Source organism: Camelina sativa, chromosome 19 (genome assembly GCF_030686135.1).
Source record: "Camelina sativa cultivar CO46 ecotype springtype chromosome 19, ASM3068613v1".
NCBI lineage: Eukaryota > Viridiplantae > Streptophyta > Magnoliopsida > Brassicales > Brassicaceae > Camelina > Camelina sativa.
The window spans coordinates 1500798-1517993 of record NC_141898.1 but is presented as its reverse complement, the minus strand read 5'-3'; the positions used below and the strand labels follow the sequence as shown (position 1 = coordinate 1517993).

Below are 17196 nucleotides of genomic sequence, written 5' to 3'. Positions count from 1 at the left end.
AGTTTAGGGACGAAAAGAGAAATTATCTTTGCGATTACAAAAATTGCATTGATGTAACTTTGAAGGAAATAAAGAGAGCAAAGAGAGCAAAGAGAGCAAAGAAAGCATAGAGTTGTTTTTGTTTTATGATCAGATGTGCGTTCCCTTAAAAAAGGAAACAAAAGACAAATCTAAGTTTTGCGTTTAGATAAGCAGAGAAACACACAGATTAAAGATGTGTGCATATTAGGTTTTTAAGAAATCCAAAGCCTGAAGAAAAAACATGATTCAAAAAAACTACTGTAGGTTTCTTTTAATTAAGTCATCTCTTTTCCTTGAATCGATTCCAGCTTTCAACACAAGTTAATTGTTGGTTCCCCGGAAGCTCCTTCAAGGGCCTATATATACAGAAAACAAACAATCAGAATCAAAAGGCTTAGAAACTGGATCTAGATAGGTGGTTGATGTAGTTCTAGATGCAGCAGGGTTTAAAGAACTGTACCTGTTTCTTTTGTTTGATCTTCTTATCTCTGATGATCTTTTGCCTTGTCTCATAGAACTTGTAATCATCAAGTATACATGTCTTGCTCATGTACTCCTTGAAAATCTTTATTATCTTGATCCCATGCTCTAGATTCACCTGCAACAAAACCAACACCGTTACAGTTAAAATAGCCTGACTTAAGGATTCAAATTAGCTTCAAGCATGTCCAAGAAAGGGTTTAGGGGAAGTTTAACGAACCTCTTGAGTGTCTCTGCTATTAGTGACAGGCTTGTTCTCGTTATTCGCAAGCGTTATGTGTCTCAAGAGACTGTTTGGTATGTCTTTGATGATATGCCACTTCACAGGGAAACAACCAATCCATTTATCTTGTTGCCAATACTCCATTGTCTTGTTGAAATCAACTGGGCCTACCATCTCCGCAAGAGCAACAAATTGTCCACTTGCATTCACCTGCAGGTAAAAACCGATTACAGTGAGTTACTTAATGTAAATCTAAAAAAGATTTTGCACGAGTTGTGAAGTAACCTCATACTAACCGAGAACAGAAGATACACAGGACATTCTTGAGAATTCTCTTTGGCTTCATAATATGCAGCATTCAACTTCTTGTTCCCAGTTGGTGTGCTCGACCACGCACCATACTTTATACTGTTATGCACATCATCTTCACTGTATGACTTAATCACAAAAAATTTCGCTTTCACGAAAGTTTCAGGGAAATTCTCCCCGTTGTAGCGCTGGAGATCTACCGCTGAAACGTCTTGCTTCATAGCCTCTAGCATTGAAGAGTTAAGAACTTGTGGAGTTTTGAAATCACTACTCCTTGGTCCACGACAAAGCTCATTAAGCCTATCTGCTTTCTCATCACTATAACCACGCCCATGATTGAAGCTTCTGGTCTTTCTATAACCATCAACAGGATACCAACCTCGCCCAAGTTTCCAGGAATCATAACCAAAAGTTCCATATGCATGACCAGAGTCAATTACATTCCCATAAAGTCCATACAATCCAGGGTTGGAATACAAATGATCATTATATCCAAATTGGTCAAAATTTGGTGCTTCTTGTGAGCTGTGTGGATTCTGTAAATAAAAAAAGGTTGTAGCCAATTATTAGACAGATAATCCCAAGTCCTAGCAGAGATGACGAAGTGAACAAAACACACATTCTCTTGACTATATGAAGACAGATAAGAGGCAGTAAGGTCATGTCATGTGAAATAACAAGCATACCATGAGATGTGAAAAGGAGCTGTGATAGCTGTTGTTTTCATAGCCAAACCTCGGATCAGGGTAGCCACCAGAAGGATAGTTTGTTGGGAAGTAACCCCACGGGTGTGAACCAATCGAGTCTCCACCATTAAGCAAATTGCCAACATTCATATTTGGCCTTCGTTCACTTCCATGAGAAGATGCACCATAAGGTACATGACCAAACTGGTGCTGAAAAGAACCCTTGTCATAAAACACAGCCAGTTAGCAAAAAAAAACTCACACAAGATATCAAATTTTATATAAAATGAGCAGCAAGACCTCTCCACAGAGCAATTTGCAGTGAAAAATCCTTTGGCACAACACAATTCAAGTTCCAAAAAGGAAGTAGCAGTTAAAGTACCTTATTACGGTTCCTAGAGACTTCACTTGCATCTGAACCTAAAGACAAGTCCTGAAACAAATCTGCTGTGTCTGCACCGATCATATACAATAGCCAATTTAGTATTTGTACAAAACAAAGCCTCAAAACTCCAATTGCATAGTCTAAACAAAGCAAATTACTAGTGAAATTCAAACCCATAAGTAGAAAAATAACTAACTTGCAAAAAACACATAATTTCATCAATCTTTCCCATAGAGACAGACTCTGGACACCAATCTTATCCGAAATAGACAGCCTACGACAGATATACTAAAAACAACAATGGTCCCTAAACCCTAAACCCAAGGATTCAAATCAATCGCAAGTTTGTAGGACAAACAAAAAAATGATAACTTTCCGATGCTAATAAACAAAAAAAAGTCATCTTTGGGATAAAAGGAACATACCCAGAAGAGGGAAGCTAGTAACGAGATGATCAGAAGAAGCGGCTCCAGCCATGTCGAGGAAAAAAAGCTTGAAAAAAAGGAGGAAAACCCTAGAAAACAAAGTTAGGCAAATGAAAAGCAAAACGCAACCTCGAAAAACCCAGAGAGAAAGAGAGAGAGAGCCTTGTTGGGGTTTATAGAAAGTTCGGTTCTTTTTTTTTTTGTTCTTCTTCCCCCTTTAACGTAAGGCGGTGTGATCTTTAACACAGAACACAAAATGCCCCCAAATGGGTAAAATTAGCGAAGAATTCTAAGCGACAAAAATCAAAATTTTTCCTTTTGTTTTTTGCTCCTTTTACCCAAAAAGATAAGGCTCTTCTTCTTAATGACCATTTCATCGTCACACGAGAAGATTCTGAAATTTTGACGTTGATTGTTTTTGTTATTAGACACTTTTAATTTTAAAAACAAAATTAAAATTTCAAAAGAGCAAAGCAATAAAGCGTAGCTACCTACCTTATGATGAAAATTAAAAAAATCTTGGTAATGTTTGTAATTGTAAACATATACAAATATGATTTCATATTGACACCATATGAAGAAAGAAAAAATAATAGTCATGAGAGTTCAGCTCAACTTAAGACAACTTCTACAAATTGTAGGCCGTTTTGGTTTGGCCAAAAGAGCCAACTATGTGTGTGCGCGCACTACATAAAAAAAAAAAACTAATCGAATACACTATATCTACTGGTGGATCGTGTCCCGTAAAACCAGTTTAACACAATGAAAAGGAGGATGCTTCAATAACCGAATCTTAGATGATTCCAATTGGATATGAACCTTATGTTCTGGCATCGACCCACATACATACGTTTGCTCCTCACCTAAAACATTCGAATGTTTTTTTTTTTTTTTTTGTTATAAGAAAAACGTCGTCCTAGAGAGTAATGATATTTTTCATTTAATTATATGGGTTTTCTTTGGATAAGTGAGTACAACAAGTAGTGTATGATGATGATGCAAAGAAAGGAAAATCTTAAGACCGATTTGTGGGGTTACTTTACTTACTAGTGTTGTGGTCGCACATACAACAGCATATGGTTATATAAAACAAAAAACAGTAGTCAAATTCAAAACAATTTGTTCTGATTGGAAAAAACATTCATAGAGCTAGATAAACTCAAAAAAAAACTTTTTTAGAGTTTGGTTTAACAAGTTCTTTTTTACCTTTTCTCGTGATGGGAGTATCTAATTTTTTTTAAATAGCATTAAATTATATTTGGCAAACATCACATGGTGTTCCACAAGATTGATCAGTATGTTTATCCTTTGTCTCTCGTTAGGTTCATTCATTAGAGAGTTGTATATATGAGGCGGTAAGGAAGGACAAAACATCATCCTCGAGTCCGGAAAAAGTTTTGAGACATTCCCAACAACTTAATTCCACTATTGTACTATTGCATCATTAAATTGGTGTTACATGCTACAACTTTTCTTTTTCTTGTTTTTTTGTAAATTTTAAAATTACCAAGATAATCAATTATGATTATTATTTTTTTTGCAACAATTTTTTTTTTCCCATTTGAGAATACTCAGTTGTCGTTATTACTTATTTAGTAGTGGATTCACTGGATTGTCCCACTAGAGGTAGTTTTTTTCTTTTCTTATGCAAATAAGAAGAAGTAAGCACGTGACAACTTGGAAACATCGTTTGTGGTATCAAATATACGCCATATATAATCCGACTAATTTTAAAGTTTAATAGTATTTTTTTATAGGCAAACAAGCTTAAAATTGATTGCTAGCAAACAAACACACTTTAATTCTAACGAAATAATGCGTTTTAAAATCTACATATCAGAATCACTTGACAAAATATGTCAACCAATCTAAAAATACAAATAATATGTCATTGACTTCTAAATACAAATCACACACAATGTTATAAATACAGCGTGATGTGTTGTTCCACTGATCTCCATGGATTAATGGATCATGTGACATACGAGTTTTATTTTAGACATGTTAAGTTCCTTTTGGATGTTTTCGAAAGAAAAAAAATTAAAGTAAGTTTTTCATTTTATATATTAGAACAATACGAATGACATTTTTATGAAGAAAATGTGCTTACACGTATGACGTACTTTTTCATTAATTTATTAAGTACTACTAATAAACTGTACTTTGTATTAACATCTACGAATATAGTAATTTAATACTATTATATGAAAAATAAGAGGCAGAAAATATTTAAAATAAATAAAAATAAAAAAAGCACGCGAGGAACCCAAAGCGGCAATACAGTGATAGCCAATGAAACCACAACACCAATAGCCCATTTAGGCATCAATCAGCTAATCTTAGGTCTGAGACTGAGAGTCTCAGAAAATAAAATAAAAAAAGTTAACGTTGCAAATATATGTTTTAAAAAACGAGAAATAATAAATTAGGTAAAAATTCACAAAATATATTTAGTATTATTATTACATAGAAAACAAATTATTGGAAGAAGAAAAAAAAAAAGTGAATCAATCCTTCCCCCAAGAAAAATAAAAACTTTTTTTTTTTTTTTAATTTTGGTCTCTCTTTTTCTCAACTCAAAAATCTCTTTTTTTTTTTACAAAAATTTGCACCTCTTCTTCATCGTCTCATCTTCATCTTCTTCTTCTTCTTCATTATTAACCCTAAATCTAGCCGCAACTACCTCTCTCTCTTCTTCATCTGTCTGTACTCTACACAGCTCAAAACTTTTTTTCTTCACATTCAAATCGTCACACAAGGAGCTAATCGGAAACTTGAAGAGAGAGAGAGAGAGAGAGAGAGAGATCTGAAAGTTTTTGTTCTGGATCGATCTTGTTCCACTCTCTTCATCCTCCGATCATCGTTGTTTTCTTAACAAGTTCTATCAATAAAAAAATCGATCTTCGGGTAAAACAGTCTTTTAAAATCTCGATTCGATTCGATTCGATTTCCTTTGTTATGGTTGTTGTTGTTGTTGAGCTGTGACTTTTTTCTTGGTACATTTTGTTATGAACTATGCGAAAAAAGATCGTGATTTTTGGAAGATGATTGAACATGGTTTCGTTAAACTGACAAATGTTTTCACTTTATAGAAGTTTCTTTTTTTTGTTTGTGTGAATGAATGAATCTATATGTTACTTTTGCTTTCGATTTGTGTATGTCTAGGAGAAGCTTGTGTTGATTGATCTATGGGGTAGTAAGTAATTTTTGTTTTTGTTCTACTAGGGTTGTTATTTTCCATGGCGTTCATGGTAGGAAGGAAGCTTTGATGAATATGAAACTGTTGAGCCACATAATCATTGATAAGTTCTAATTTTGGCTTTTGTTTTGGTGAAGATTTGGTTTGATTGAAAAATGCAACGCCATTAAGAGTATTTTTGGAATGCTAGTAATGTGAGCCATGGTTTCTTCTATTCTATTACATTGCTTTCTCTATTGATTCCTTTTAAGCACTTTCCTCAAGAAGAGTTTGTTTTCATCCCATGTTTGCTCTCTCTTATTTGTTGGTTTATTATATCTCGTTGGAGAATCAATTGCTTCAAATAAACTGTTATTGCTAAAACCTTACACTCTACTCCCAATTTTTTTAATGACACAGGTAATGTAAAGAGGTGACTGAAAGAAAAAATTATTTTACATTTTGCATGGAGTAAGAATGCCAGAGTTAAGAAGTGGAGCAAGGAGATCGAGACGCCTTGACGAGCAGCCTAACCCTCAGCTAGTTGAACAACCAGAAATTATCGTATCTCCTCCTCCCACTGCGACAAGGAGAAGAGGTGGTGGTAGAGGAAGGGGGAATGCTGCTTTAGCTAAAGGGGCGGCACCTCCAAGACCAACTGCTGCCGGTAGAGGCAGGGGTATCAGGTTGACAGACTTAGACCCAGAACCTTGTGAGGTTCGTCCTGCTGCAGGTGCTTTAGGGGCCACTGAACCTGCCTTAAATCGAGTCGAAGGGGTAGCTGATAAGGATCTTGCTGCAGAAGGCGGTAGCGCAGAGAAAATAGTAGGACTGGAAGAAGATTCCAGCATGGGTCCAGTCCCTGAAAGGGTAATTCCTGTTAACATTATGACATTAGTCACTGGATTTCTGCTAGGTTACATCCTTGCAAAACTCTAGGGTTAGGTCAAAGAAGGTCCTCCGTTTTGGAGTTCAACATATGCTTGTTTCATCACCAATCATCATCTTGGAACTCTTAGATCTTTTGCTGATATGTGGTTCGCGAGCCATGCTAATGTGTTTAAGCATTGTCTCAACTTTTTATTTACCTTTGAGAGAGATATTCACTATTATTTAATTGTGCAGGTGCAAGTTAGGAATTCTCCTGTTTCTAAGACCGAGAGGAAACTCGGTAAGGGTGGATTTGGTCAAGTTTATGTTGGCAGAAGGGTGAGTGGTGGCAGTGATAGGATTGGAGCAGATGCAATTGAGGTATTTTAGACAAAAGCTTGTAGAAAGTCATGGGGTTTAATAACAAAAGAGTGAACAAATAAAAAACGTTAATTCTTTTCCTTTTCAGGTAGCTCTTAAACTTGAACATCGAAATAGTAAAGGCTGTAATTTTGGCCCACCTTACGAGTGGCAAGTGTACAAGTAAGACTTACCTGCTTCTTTCTAAATTTCCTCCCATATTCTATATATCTCGTTATGTTTCACTACTAATCTGTTCTGTTTGATTTTTCTCTTTTAAAGTACGCTCAATAGCTGTTATGGAATTCCTGCTGTACATCATAAGGGTCGTCAAGGAGATTTTTACATTCTGGTAAGCTTTTCGTACGAGCCTGGTTACACATCGAGATTAATGAGGTGTCGTTTATAAAAGAAACTATTATAATTATTTCAGGTCATGGACATGCTTGGCCCTAGCCTCTGGGATGTTTGGAATTCCTTGGCTCAATCGTAAGCACTTTCATCTTGCTTTATATTCAGACCAATCATGCTCATGCAGATATGCTAAATTTATTTTTCGTACGTGTAGGATGTCTCCAAACATGGTAGCGTGCATTGCAGTGGAGGCGATATCTATTCTTGAGAAACTGCATATGAAGGGGTTAGTGCTAATTTTTGTAGTTGCCAACTTCATAGCAATTAATAATTCCATTTATTTCGACCAAATTTATAATTACACCCAAAAATTTGCTATCAATGAGCTGACTGTCATGCCACGTTTAATCCCTACGTAAAATAAGGTTTGTGCATGGAGATGTGAAGCCAGAAAACTTTTTACTTGGTCAGCCTGGAACAGCAGACGAGAAGAAACTATACCTTATTGATCTTGGTCTAGGTGAGTTTCTGTAATATGCTTACAAAGAACCTAATACACTTCAGCTGTTTATATCTCTCTTTTGTCTCTAGAAAGTCTTTTGAAATATTTATAGTCTTTATTTTAACAAATGTTAACATATATTCTCTTTTATTTTAGCATCAAGATGGAAAGATTCACACTCTGGCCAGCATGTTGAATATGATCAAAGACCAGATGTATTCAGGTATTTTAATTGTGTTGTGTATGCTATCTTTCTTACTTTTCTTTTGTATACATATGTATTTACATCTTTATTATGCTTCATATGCAGGGGAACAATAAGGTATGCAAGTTGTCATGCACATCTTGGTCGCACCGGAAGTCGGAGAGATGATCTCGAGTCATTGGCTTATACATTAATATTTCTGATGCGGGGAAGGTTGCCGTGGCAAGGGTACCAGGTGGGTTTCTTATCTCTCTATTCACAACCTACAGCATTTTTAAGTCTCAGTTCTAGTCCATGATTTATGGTATTTGTACGCAGGGTGACAACAAGAGCTTTCTTGTTTGCAAGAAAAAGATGTCAACGTCTCCTGAATTGATGTGCTGTTTTTGTCCACCCCCTTTTAAGCTGTTCCTCGAGGCAGTTACTAATATGAAGTTTGACGAGGAGCCCAACTATGCCAAGCTTATCTCAATTTTTGATACTCTAATTGAGCCTTGTGCTATATCTAGACCAATAAGAATTGATGGGGCTCTTAAGGTGATTTTCTTTGGTTCCTGTGTTTTCTTTTTTCATTATGTACAGTTATTTCAGCGAGTGTTGACATTTAACTTTTGCATGAATAGGTTGGTCAAAAGCGAGGAAGATTGCTTATCAATTTGGAAGAGGATGAACAGCCTAGGAAGAAAATTAGAATCGGCAGTCCTGCTACCCAGTGGATTTCAGTTTATAATGCACGCCGTCCTATGAAACAGAGGTAATTCTTACACATTTAAATGCTTTGCTCACCACTTCTTTCTGGAGTATAAAGCTCTGAAAACCTTCATTAATCATTCCTCTCTCTAGCTGACCAGTCTGCTTGTCAGTCTTAGCGAAACATATTGTCTAATGCTTTGCATATGTTATGGCTTTAGTTATTACCTATTTCAGAAAGATACAGTAGGTGGGATGGGGAAGGATACTGAGACTTAAATAATATTAGTGGAAATATTTGTTTTTTTTGGTACATTGTATTTCTTTGCGTAACGGGTCAAATCTTTGTTGCTTTTGTAGATATCATTACAACGTTGCAGACTCAAGACTGCACCAGCATGTAGAGAAGGGTAACGAGGATGGCCTTTTCATAAGCTGTGTAGCATCAGCAGCTAATCTCTGGGCCATCATCATGGATGCTGGTACTGGGTTCAGTTCTCAAGTATATGAACTGTCCTCAGTCTTCCTGCACAAGGTGAAACATCTGAAGCATTAGGAGCCATCTATTTGTCATACCTATATTGACTATAGCAGCTCACCATTTGTTTTTGGATTCTTTGCAGGACTGGATTATGGAACAATGGGAAAAGAACTACTATATCAGTTCAATAGCTGGTGCAAATAATGGGAGCTCATTGGTTGTTATGGCAAAAGGTTGGTATTCACGTCTGATGATAACTTTGCCGACGTCTTACTTATTCATTCATTAGATCATGAAAAGCTGTTTTACCTATTCGACTTCATGTAATGTGATAGGAACGCCTTATACCCAGCAATCTTACAAAGTCAGCGACTCATTTCCATTCAAGTGGATAAATAAAAAGTGGAAAGAAGGTTTCCATGTAACTTCGATGACCACTGCTGGGAGTCGTTGGGGTGTAGTAATGTCCAGGAACTCAGGCTACTCTGAACAGGTTCCCATCTCTTTACCTGAGGCATTTCGATGCTTCTTTGATTCCTTTTTGGGCACTATGATGTATTATTGATGTCTATGTGATGTATATAATAGGTGGTGGAGCTTGACTTCTTGTACCCAAGTGAAGGAATACATCGAAGGTGGGAAAATGGATACAGGATAACATCAATGGCTGCAACAGCTGACCAAGCAGCTCTTATATTGAGTATACCTAAACGTAAAATAACTGATGAAACGCAAGAGACTCTCCGAACTTCTGCCTTCCCTAGTACCCATGTCAAGGTAATCTTCGAAAACAAATGAAGCATGTTGGCTTCGTTTCACACATGAAATGAAAATTGGGATTCTTCTCCATTTGTTCTATTTAACTGACATTGGATCTGCATTTTTGATTTCAGGAGAAATGGGCAAAAAATCTGTACATTGCATCAATATGCTATGGTCGGACAGTTTGCTGATAAAAACATGGAGTATACTGTATCAACCTCTCTCACTCTCGCTCTAGGTTTCAGGGATGATCTTCTCCAGAAGCCTAACAACGTGTAGCTTCGGTTTCAGTACAATCTAAAGGTAAACCTTAACCAGGAGCCAACCAGTGTGACTGTAATGAAATGAAATTTGTCTCTATGTATGTAGTAAGTACAAGATAAAAGGGAAAAAAAAAAACAAAAAAAAATGAGTAGAAGAAAAGCATTTATTAGTAGAATTGATGAAGAGCTGGAAAAAGATTATGCAGTTTCTGGCTTATTGTTTTATACCTGATTTGAGTGTTACAGAATCAGGAGGAAGCAACATGTTTGTTATAATGAACATACATCTCTAAGAAGCCTTTCTCATATTTTGGTCTAAAGCCTTTTTCTGCTTCCAAGTTTGGATTTTAAAATCAAATAATCTAGATTTTAATTAATATGTAGAAATTGGTTTGCCATTACACAAAATGTTATTTGTTAGATTCGAATGAGCAGAAATAACATTTCAAATTTAAGAGACGTCAGATATATCAAACATCGTTTTCATTTAGTCTTTATAAATCATTGAATCTCCAAACCAATTACATGTTATGGATTCAACGCTAGTCAACATGATGGAATATTCAACTCTTTATTTGTGTAAATGCATACAGAAAGCACTATCTTAGAAGTCAACTATTTTTATAATTAGTGACTTCTCACAAAGACTCACATCACAATCACTATGAAGAAAAAACATTGTTCGGATCGAAGTCGTGTAGCAATAATCACTTCTTGGACTTGTTATAAATATGAAACAAGACACATAGAACCTGTGAGCGGCAACAGACAATACCTCTGAGAATAATGCTGAATCCATGTCTTCTCTCTTGTGTCCTCTTGTTCTTCGTCTTCTTCATTCCACACATATCTTTCTCTTTCCCACAAGACCCAAATACAATCCCTTCTTGAGTTCAAGAACTTGCTGACTCAGAACATCGAGAACCACCCCACACCAACAACCACCTTGGAAGGTTTAGAGACATGGAGGCCAAACTCAGATTGCTTCCAATGGCAGCTCGTCACATGCAACACTCGTTCCCCTATCAGAGAAGTGATAGACCTGAATCTACACTCTCTTGTCCTCTGGCTCAATGAGTTCAAACGTTTTGAGACCGGTTCTGCGTATAAGCTCTCTCGTAACGCTTGATGTCTCGTCTAATTTCTTACAAGGAGAATAGTTTTATGATCTCTGATCACCCTGAAATTTTTATACTAAAAGGAAAACTTTTTTAGTTTGATTTGAGTAGTTACATATATCGTAGTTGGTTAAGTAGTAGATTGAGTTGTGGAAACATTTTTTTTAAATATAAAGCCAAATATAATTATTTATTTATTTATTTATAGTTAAGTATTTTTCTTGTTTTTTGACATGGAGAAGTTCTTTGGATATATAAATTAATTATTTATCGTGGTTGGTTAAGTAGTAGATTTAGTTGTGGAAACAATTTTCTTAAATATAAAGCCAAATATAATTATTTTTATTTATAATTAAGAATTTTTTTTTGACAAGGATAAGATCTTTGGATATATAAATTATTTATTTATTGTTTTTAAATACTTGTGAGATTTTAAATTGCATAGCTTTTTACGGCATGAATTTTTAATAATATTTTAAAAAACAAATTCACAAAATTGGTTTTAGTCGTTGACAATCTGATTTTTTTTTAATTAGAATTAAATAGTTTGTAAATTATTCATACTCATTTTTTTTTTTAAAAAAATAGAATTTATTAATAAAACTATAACATTTAATTAATTAATCAGACACGAGAGGAGGAGAATCAATTCCGAGAGCGAACCCTAATTTCTTAACAATATGCAGAGTCTGAGATCCGTCCTTGCGAAGGTTTACCGCGGAGGGAGATCCATCGGTTCTCACCAAGAGAAAGAAAATAGGAACCAAACACAACAACAACTGAAACAGACACCATATGGCAAATGATTTGACACTCAGGTCAATATATAGCATCAAATTCAGTCGCGCTCACGGTTTCACATATGTCACAAAACTATCACTGAGCAAAATAAGAGCATATGCATGCAACAATAAAGCATCCTCCACAATGAATTCTTGTTTCTTTGCTTGTTCATTCACATAGTCGAAGACAAAATCAAGTTTCTCAGTCATTAAATCCACCTTTCGATCAATGGATATTAATTCACATCAATTATTGATAAATGATACAAAATATGTGGTTTAACATCAATTCTTATAATTGATAGTATTATTCAAACATTTGACATCAATTCAAATAAGATGATACAAATTTCTATTAGTTTGCATCATTTCAAAAATATTGATATAAAAAACTATGAATTCTCATCAATTAATTAATTGATGAATTGTTATTTTTATTTACATCAATTAAAATATGATACAAAATTAACATCGCTTTAAAAGTGATACATTTATATTTGTTTGCATCACATCAAAAAATTGATACAAATATATTAATTCATATCAAATATTGATAAATGATACAAAATATGTGGTTTAACATCAATTCTTGTAATTGATATTATTATTCAAACATTTGACATTGATTCAAATAAGATGATACAAATTTCTATTAGTTTGCATCATTCCAAAATATTGATACAAAAAACTATGAATTCTCATCAATTAATTAATTGATGAATTTTTAATTTTATTTACATCAATTAAAATATGATAGAAATTTAACATAGCTTTAAAAATGATACATTTATATTTGTTTGCATCACATCAAATTAAAAAATTGATACAAAGATATTAATTCACATCAGTTATTTAATTGGTGTATATACTAACTTTATTCACATCACTTACAAAATGATACAAAATTAACATTAATTAAATAAATGTTATATTTTTTTATTAATATATTCTATTTTTTCTTAATGAATATGAATAATTTACAAACTATTTAATTCTAATTAAAAAAAAAGAAAATCAGATTGTCAACGACTAAAACCAATTTTGTGAATTAGTTTTTAAAAATATTATTAAAAATTCATGTCGTCAAACAATTCTTAAATTTAAAATCTCACAAGTATTTAAAAAAGATATATAATTAATTTATGTATCCAAAGATCTTCTCCATGTCAAAAAAAAAAAAAAAAAAAAAGAAGAAAAATACTTAAACTATAAATAAATAAATAAATAATTATATTTGGCTTTATATTTTAAAAAATTGTTTCCACAACTCAATCTACTACTTAACCAACTATGATATATGTAACTACTCAAATCAAACTAAAAGTTTTTTTTTAGTATAAAATTTTTAGAGTGATCAACAAGATCATAAAACTATTCTCCTTGTAAGAAATTAGACGAGACATCGAGCGTTACAAGAGAGCTTATACGCAGAACCGGTCTCAGAATGCTTGAACTCACGTCCCAAAATTACGGCTCTCAAATTCTCTGCAATATCGAAAGAGTAATAACAATTTTTTTTAAAATTAGAAATACATATCGAAACCCAATGATCCGGTTGGTGGCGGATTATATTTCACGAGGAAACAGAGAACGTTACCATTGCCGGAAAAAGTAGTTTCATGTTTGTTGTACTTATTTTCATCGATGTGTCACTGAACGATTCATATTGCTTAGTATTGACAAGAAAGGAGATTGATTAGGTAAGAGTTATTATAGTAAGAGTTATTACGTATTTTCATCGATGTGTCTCTGAGACCAATCTTACTGCTGCTGTTGGAGAAGTTAGTCTCTCCTTGATTTGTCTAATTCTTTTCCTGTATTCTGAAATATTTACTTTGCTGGTCCAAGATCAAGTATAAAACGCAAAATGATATGTTTTAATGTATGATTTTGGAGAGTATTTTGAAACCACTTTTGGCTGAGATCTATCATATTAATAATCTACATAAAATTTCAAATGATATTCCAGAAAGGAAGTCAAATAAAATCTTGTAAGCCAATGTTTGGCGTATATCTCTATATTAATTAATAGAGATTAGGAAGAGGTTCGTAAACATTTATTTGACTTTCGGTTGTTGAAGGAACATTATTGTCGCAAAGCAAACCAGGTCTGTTTTTCTTGAAAGAGGAGATTTGCACGGTAAATGAGATCTGACGATGCTATTGTGCATGTGAAGACAGATTAAATGAAGATGAAGCGAACAGTTCTATGAGAGAAAGAGGGATCAAACAATGCAACATACAAAGAAAGGTGCAGCAGATTCCATAAATATTTCTCAAGAGACAAGAAACAGAAGATGCAAAATACTTAAAAAAAATAAATGACAACGCAACTTCTGAATAATCACAACCATGGATTTTGTTTTCTTTTACAGGAGCAAACAACACACACACAAAAACCAAACACTAACTTGTCGTCTCTTCTAAAAATCATTTCTTCCCCCGCAGAACAGACTTGGCCTTGGCTACCTGAGGGAGTGAAAACAGAGAAATGTCGATTCTATAGTTTAGGTTTTTCCGTTTTTGGGTTTTCAAAGGAAGTAAATAATTAATTCATATAATATTATATATACCACTTCCTCGTGACGATCACGCCGGAGTTTTATTGCTTCCTCAAGTGCGTTGTTCTTTTTTCGGGACTCCACATAGTCTGAGGTATATGTAAATAAATAAATAAAACAAAAAAAAAACGAAGGAAGTAAGCAATCCATATCCATCATACATAAAAAAAATAATCTCAGAAGATAAACAAAAAAATCTCCTCAACAATAAAAAAAAAAAAAAAAAAAAAAAAAAAAAAAAAAAAAATACTCGAGACAAGGTAGCACCCATATCCAAAACATGCAGATGCGACAAACCGAACATTAGGAGACTCCGTAACCATCGTATTCACAATACTCTTCAATTCACCGGTTGCCAAAACACTTCCTCCGGCTCCCGACCCTTGCAATCAATCAAAAGAAGAATATTAATTAATTAGAAGAAGAATACTGATGATACAAAATTTGTATGGATTTCATGCGAAATCAGAAAACTTTACCAGCACGCGGTGAAGAAGAGAAATAGCGAGACGCCATGGATCTCAGATTCTGCATCATCATCGTTACCAAAAAAAAAGAAAAAAAAAATTAGGGTTCGGTCTCGGAATTGATTCTCCTCTCTCGTCTCTGATTTCCTTCAAAAGGGGGAAAATTATAGAGATGGTATACATCAAATGGGTTCTCACCAAGCTCGCAATTTCTCTTCACCGCCTGTTAGCAGTGGTAACGTTATCTGATTTCGCATCCATCAAAAATTCTTCTTTTGAGTGTCGATTGTATATAGATATTGATTTTGTGAATTGTGATTTTATAGCGTCGAATGCAGCTGTGCGGTACTTACTTCGAGGAATAACAGCAGCTGGGGGATATGTTATCGGTATGTAGAGCGATCCAGATATGGTTTTTTTTTTCTTTTTTTCGCTTCATCGAATAAATCAATCAGCTTTGTTTGTGATTTTTGGCTTTTTTTTTTTTTTTTTTTTTTTTTTTTTTTTTTAATTTAAGCTCCTTATATAAGTCTCCAAGAAGCAGTCGACTTGAAACTTGAGGGGAAGCGTAACGAGGTAATAATAATAAAATAAAAAACAAATTCTTGAGACGATTCAATATTAACTTCTCATCATGTTTGATTCTCTGTTTGTTTTGTTTAGACATTGAGACAGTTGGACGAATTCTACGAGAAAGATGAACAATGTTGGTCTGACATGGTACACCATCATAACTTAAAGGCAAGCAGAAGAAAGAGGTTGGTATATATATATATATATATAAGGAACATAATCCAAGAAAACAAGTCCAATGACCGGCCATTTATATCTTTGATCTTTTATTTGTGTGTGTTCTCAGGCAGTGAGAGGGAGGAGGAGTCTGAGGAAAACTTCATCCAAGGAAACGATATTTTCAAGCTTTGGGAAGTGTATCCGGTCACTGTGTGGTTTGGAATTTGATCAGACAATCAATTAAGTAAATTGCGTTTTAGACTGTAATGTGTGTTTTATGTGAATTTTTTTTAATCTGATGCTGCTTTGTCTTATGGTCAACACTCACCTTTGATAATATGAATAAGGAATTATTATAACATATCCGACGTCATTAAATTAATGGACAACTCAAATTTAAAACATGTCATTCTAAAACAAATTGCATTCATGAAGGTGGAGCAATCAGGCTCTCCGCTTTGTAAATTCTTCTTCCGTACTTGCTCTCATCAGTTCCAGATGTTTATGTGATATATGCTTCTCAAAAGCTCTTCTCAGTTTGGATGAGATTGAGAGATCATTGAAGATCAAATCAGCAACAACCCAAAGGTGTGTCCTCAATGCTGCGCAAATCAAGCTCCGCTGAATAAAGTAGCCAGATTATGTACATTGCTTTCAAATGGTAACCCCACACCTTTTTTGGTTTCAAACTCAAGAGCCTGACACAGAGAGACATAAATGTGTGTTCTCAAGTTATGAAGCAATTCAAAATCTACTGATTGAACGAGATAGCGAATTTGAAATGGCTTTTGCTTTTACCTCATCTCCAGTGTGATCAGTGATGAATAAAGCCACCCGTGCCATCCCGCTCTGGTAATTGAGATGCGTTGTAACATCCTACTACTCTACCCATCCGTGATAACAATCTTTCGAGTGTACATGCCTACTCTACCCATCTGTGATAACAATCTTTCGAGTGTACACACATATTCATTGACTATGCTAAATGCTACAACTCAGAACAAACAAACATTTTAAGTGGATATTACAAAGCAGTTAACTCGAGAGAATTTCACGTGTCTGCAGTTAAACAATGAAATGATGATATAAAAAAAAACCGGAGGGTATCAAATTTGAAAATCAAATTATTATTTAGTGACTTCAGAGACTGGGGATGGCAGCTTTGGCGTCCTCTTCTTGAAGACGCTTAAGGGCCCTAGCAATATTCAAAGGTGAAAGCTTCTCTCATATAGACTAGCTTCTCTTTAAGAGATAATGGAGTACTAAAATACTATAGAACAAATTTGAATACATACCTCAAACTTAATAGGAAATTTGAACTCTATATTAAATCTTTTAAGTC

The 17196-nt window shown here is 34.3% G+C and overlaps 4 protein-coding genes across 15 annotated transcripts; 2 read left to right on the top strand and 2 right to left on the bottom strand.

Moving 5' to 3' along the window:
* Window positions 1–91: 91 nt before the first annotated feature.
* On the bottom strand, window positions 92–3447 carry LOC104764030 (YTH domain-containing protein ECT1). Of its 4 annotated transcripts, none has more exons than XM_087502993.1 (8): window positions 3025–3161; window positions 2530–2923; window positions 2102–2172; window positions 1720–1929; window positions 1021–1569; window positions 722–934; window positions 482–619; window positions 92–377 (listed from the first exon to the last, which is right to left on the bottom strand). In XM_087502993.1, the coding sequence occupies exons 2-8, from the start codon at window positions 2579–2581 to the stop codon at window positions 333–335; spliced, it is 1278 nt and encodes a 425-aa protein (XP_087359119.1). In that variant the 5' UTR covers window positions 2582–2923; window positions 3025–3161; the 3' UTR covers window positions 92–332. The 4 variants fall into 4 exon arrangements, with proteins under 4 accessions (XP_087359119.1, XP_087359118.1, XP_010485764.2 ...); XM_087502992.1 differs by having other exon boundaries at window positions 1720–1941; window positions 3025–3137; XM_010487462.3 differs by having other exon boundaries at window positions 1720–1941; window positions 2530–3447.
* Window positions 3448–4838: 1391 nt separating this feature from the next.
* Window positions 4839–10514, top strand: LOC104764028 (casein kinase 1-like protein HD16). Of its 6 annotated transcripts, XM_087502987.1 has the most exons (19): window positions 5010–5436; window positions 5755–5780; window positions 5866–5922; window positions 6128–6577; window positions 6833–6958; window positions 7047–7120; window positions 7220–7289; window positions 7371–7426; window positions 7506–7577; window positions 7717–7811; window positions 7950–8016; window positions 8104–8233; window positions 8317–8535; window positions 8622–8752; window positions 9049–9223; window positions 9312–9402; window positions 9505–9662; window positions 9758–9946; window positions 10063–10514. In XM_087502987.1, the coding sequence occupies exons 4-19, from the start codon at window positions 6185–6187 to the stop codon at window positions 10120–10122; spliced, it is 2106 nt and encodes a 701-aa protein (XP_087359113.1). In that variant the 5' UTR covers window positions 5010–5436; window positions 5755–5780; window positions 5866–5922; window positions 6128–6184; the 3' UTR covers window positions 10123–10514. The 6 variants fall into 6 exon arrangements, with proteins under 6 accessions (XP_010485760.2, XP_010485763.2, XP_087359114.1 ...); XM_087502990.1 differs by lacking the exon at window positions 6833–6958 and having other exon boundaries at window positions 5032–5436; XM_010487458.3 differs by lacking the exons at window positions 5755–5780; window positions 5866–5922 and having other exon boundaries at window positions 4839–5436.
* Window positions 10515–14334: 3820 nt separating this feature from the next.
* On the bottom strand, window positions 14335–15460 carry LOC109131015 (uncharacterized). Of its 3 annotated transcripts, none has more exons than XR_015590573.1 (5): window positions 15321–15460; window positions 15135–15183; window positions 14923–15037; window positions 14668–14744; window positions 14335–14563 (listed from the first exon to the last, which is right to left on the bottom strand). XR_015590573.1 is itself a non-coding variant. In XM_019241293.2 (5 exons), exons 2-5 carry the CDS (start codon window positions 15169–15171, stop codon window positions 14525–14527), a joined length of 285 nt encoding a protein of 94 aa, XP_019096838.1. In that variant the 5' UTR covers window positions 15172–15183; window positions 15321–15367; the 3' UTR covers window positions 14335–14524. The 3 variants fall into 3 exon arrangements, 2 of the variants coding, with proteins under 2 accessions (XP_019096838.1, XP_019096837.1); XM_019241293.2 differs by having other exon boundaries at window positions 14906–15037; window positions 15321–15367; XM_019241292.2 differs by lacking the exon at window positions 15321–15460 and having other exon boundaries at window positions 14906–15037; window positions 15135–15275.
* LOC104764027 (uncharacterized) lies at window positions 15216–16213 on the top strand. 2 transcript variants are annotated; one of them, XM_010487457.3, is made up of 5 exons: window positions 15216–15357; window positions 15449–15511; window positions 15640–15698; window positions 15786–15880; window positions 15982–16213. In XM_010487457.3, the coding sequence occupies exons 1-5, from the start codon at window positions 15309–15311 to the stop codon at window positions 15986–15988; spliced, it is 273 nt and encodes a 90-aa protein (XP_010485759.1). In that variant the 5' UTR covers window positions 15216–15308; the 3' UTR covers window positions 15989–16213. The 2 variants fall into 2 exon arrangements, with proteins under 2 accessions (XP_010485759.1, XP_010485758.1); XM_010487456.3 differs by having other exon boundaries at window positions 15295–15511.
* The last annotated feature ends 983 nt before the right edge of the window (window positions 16214–17196 follow it).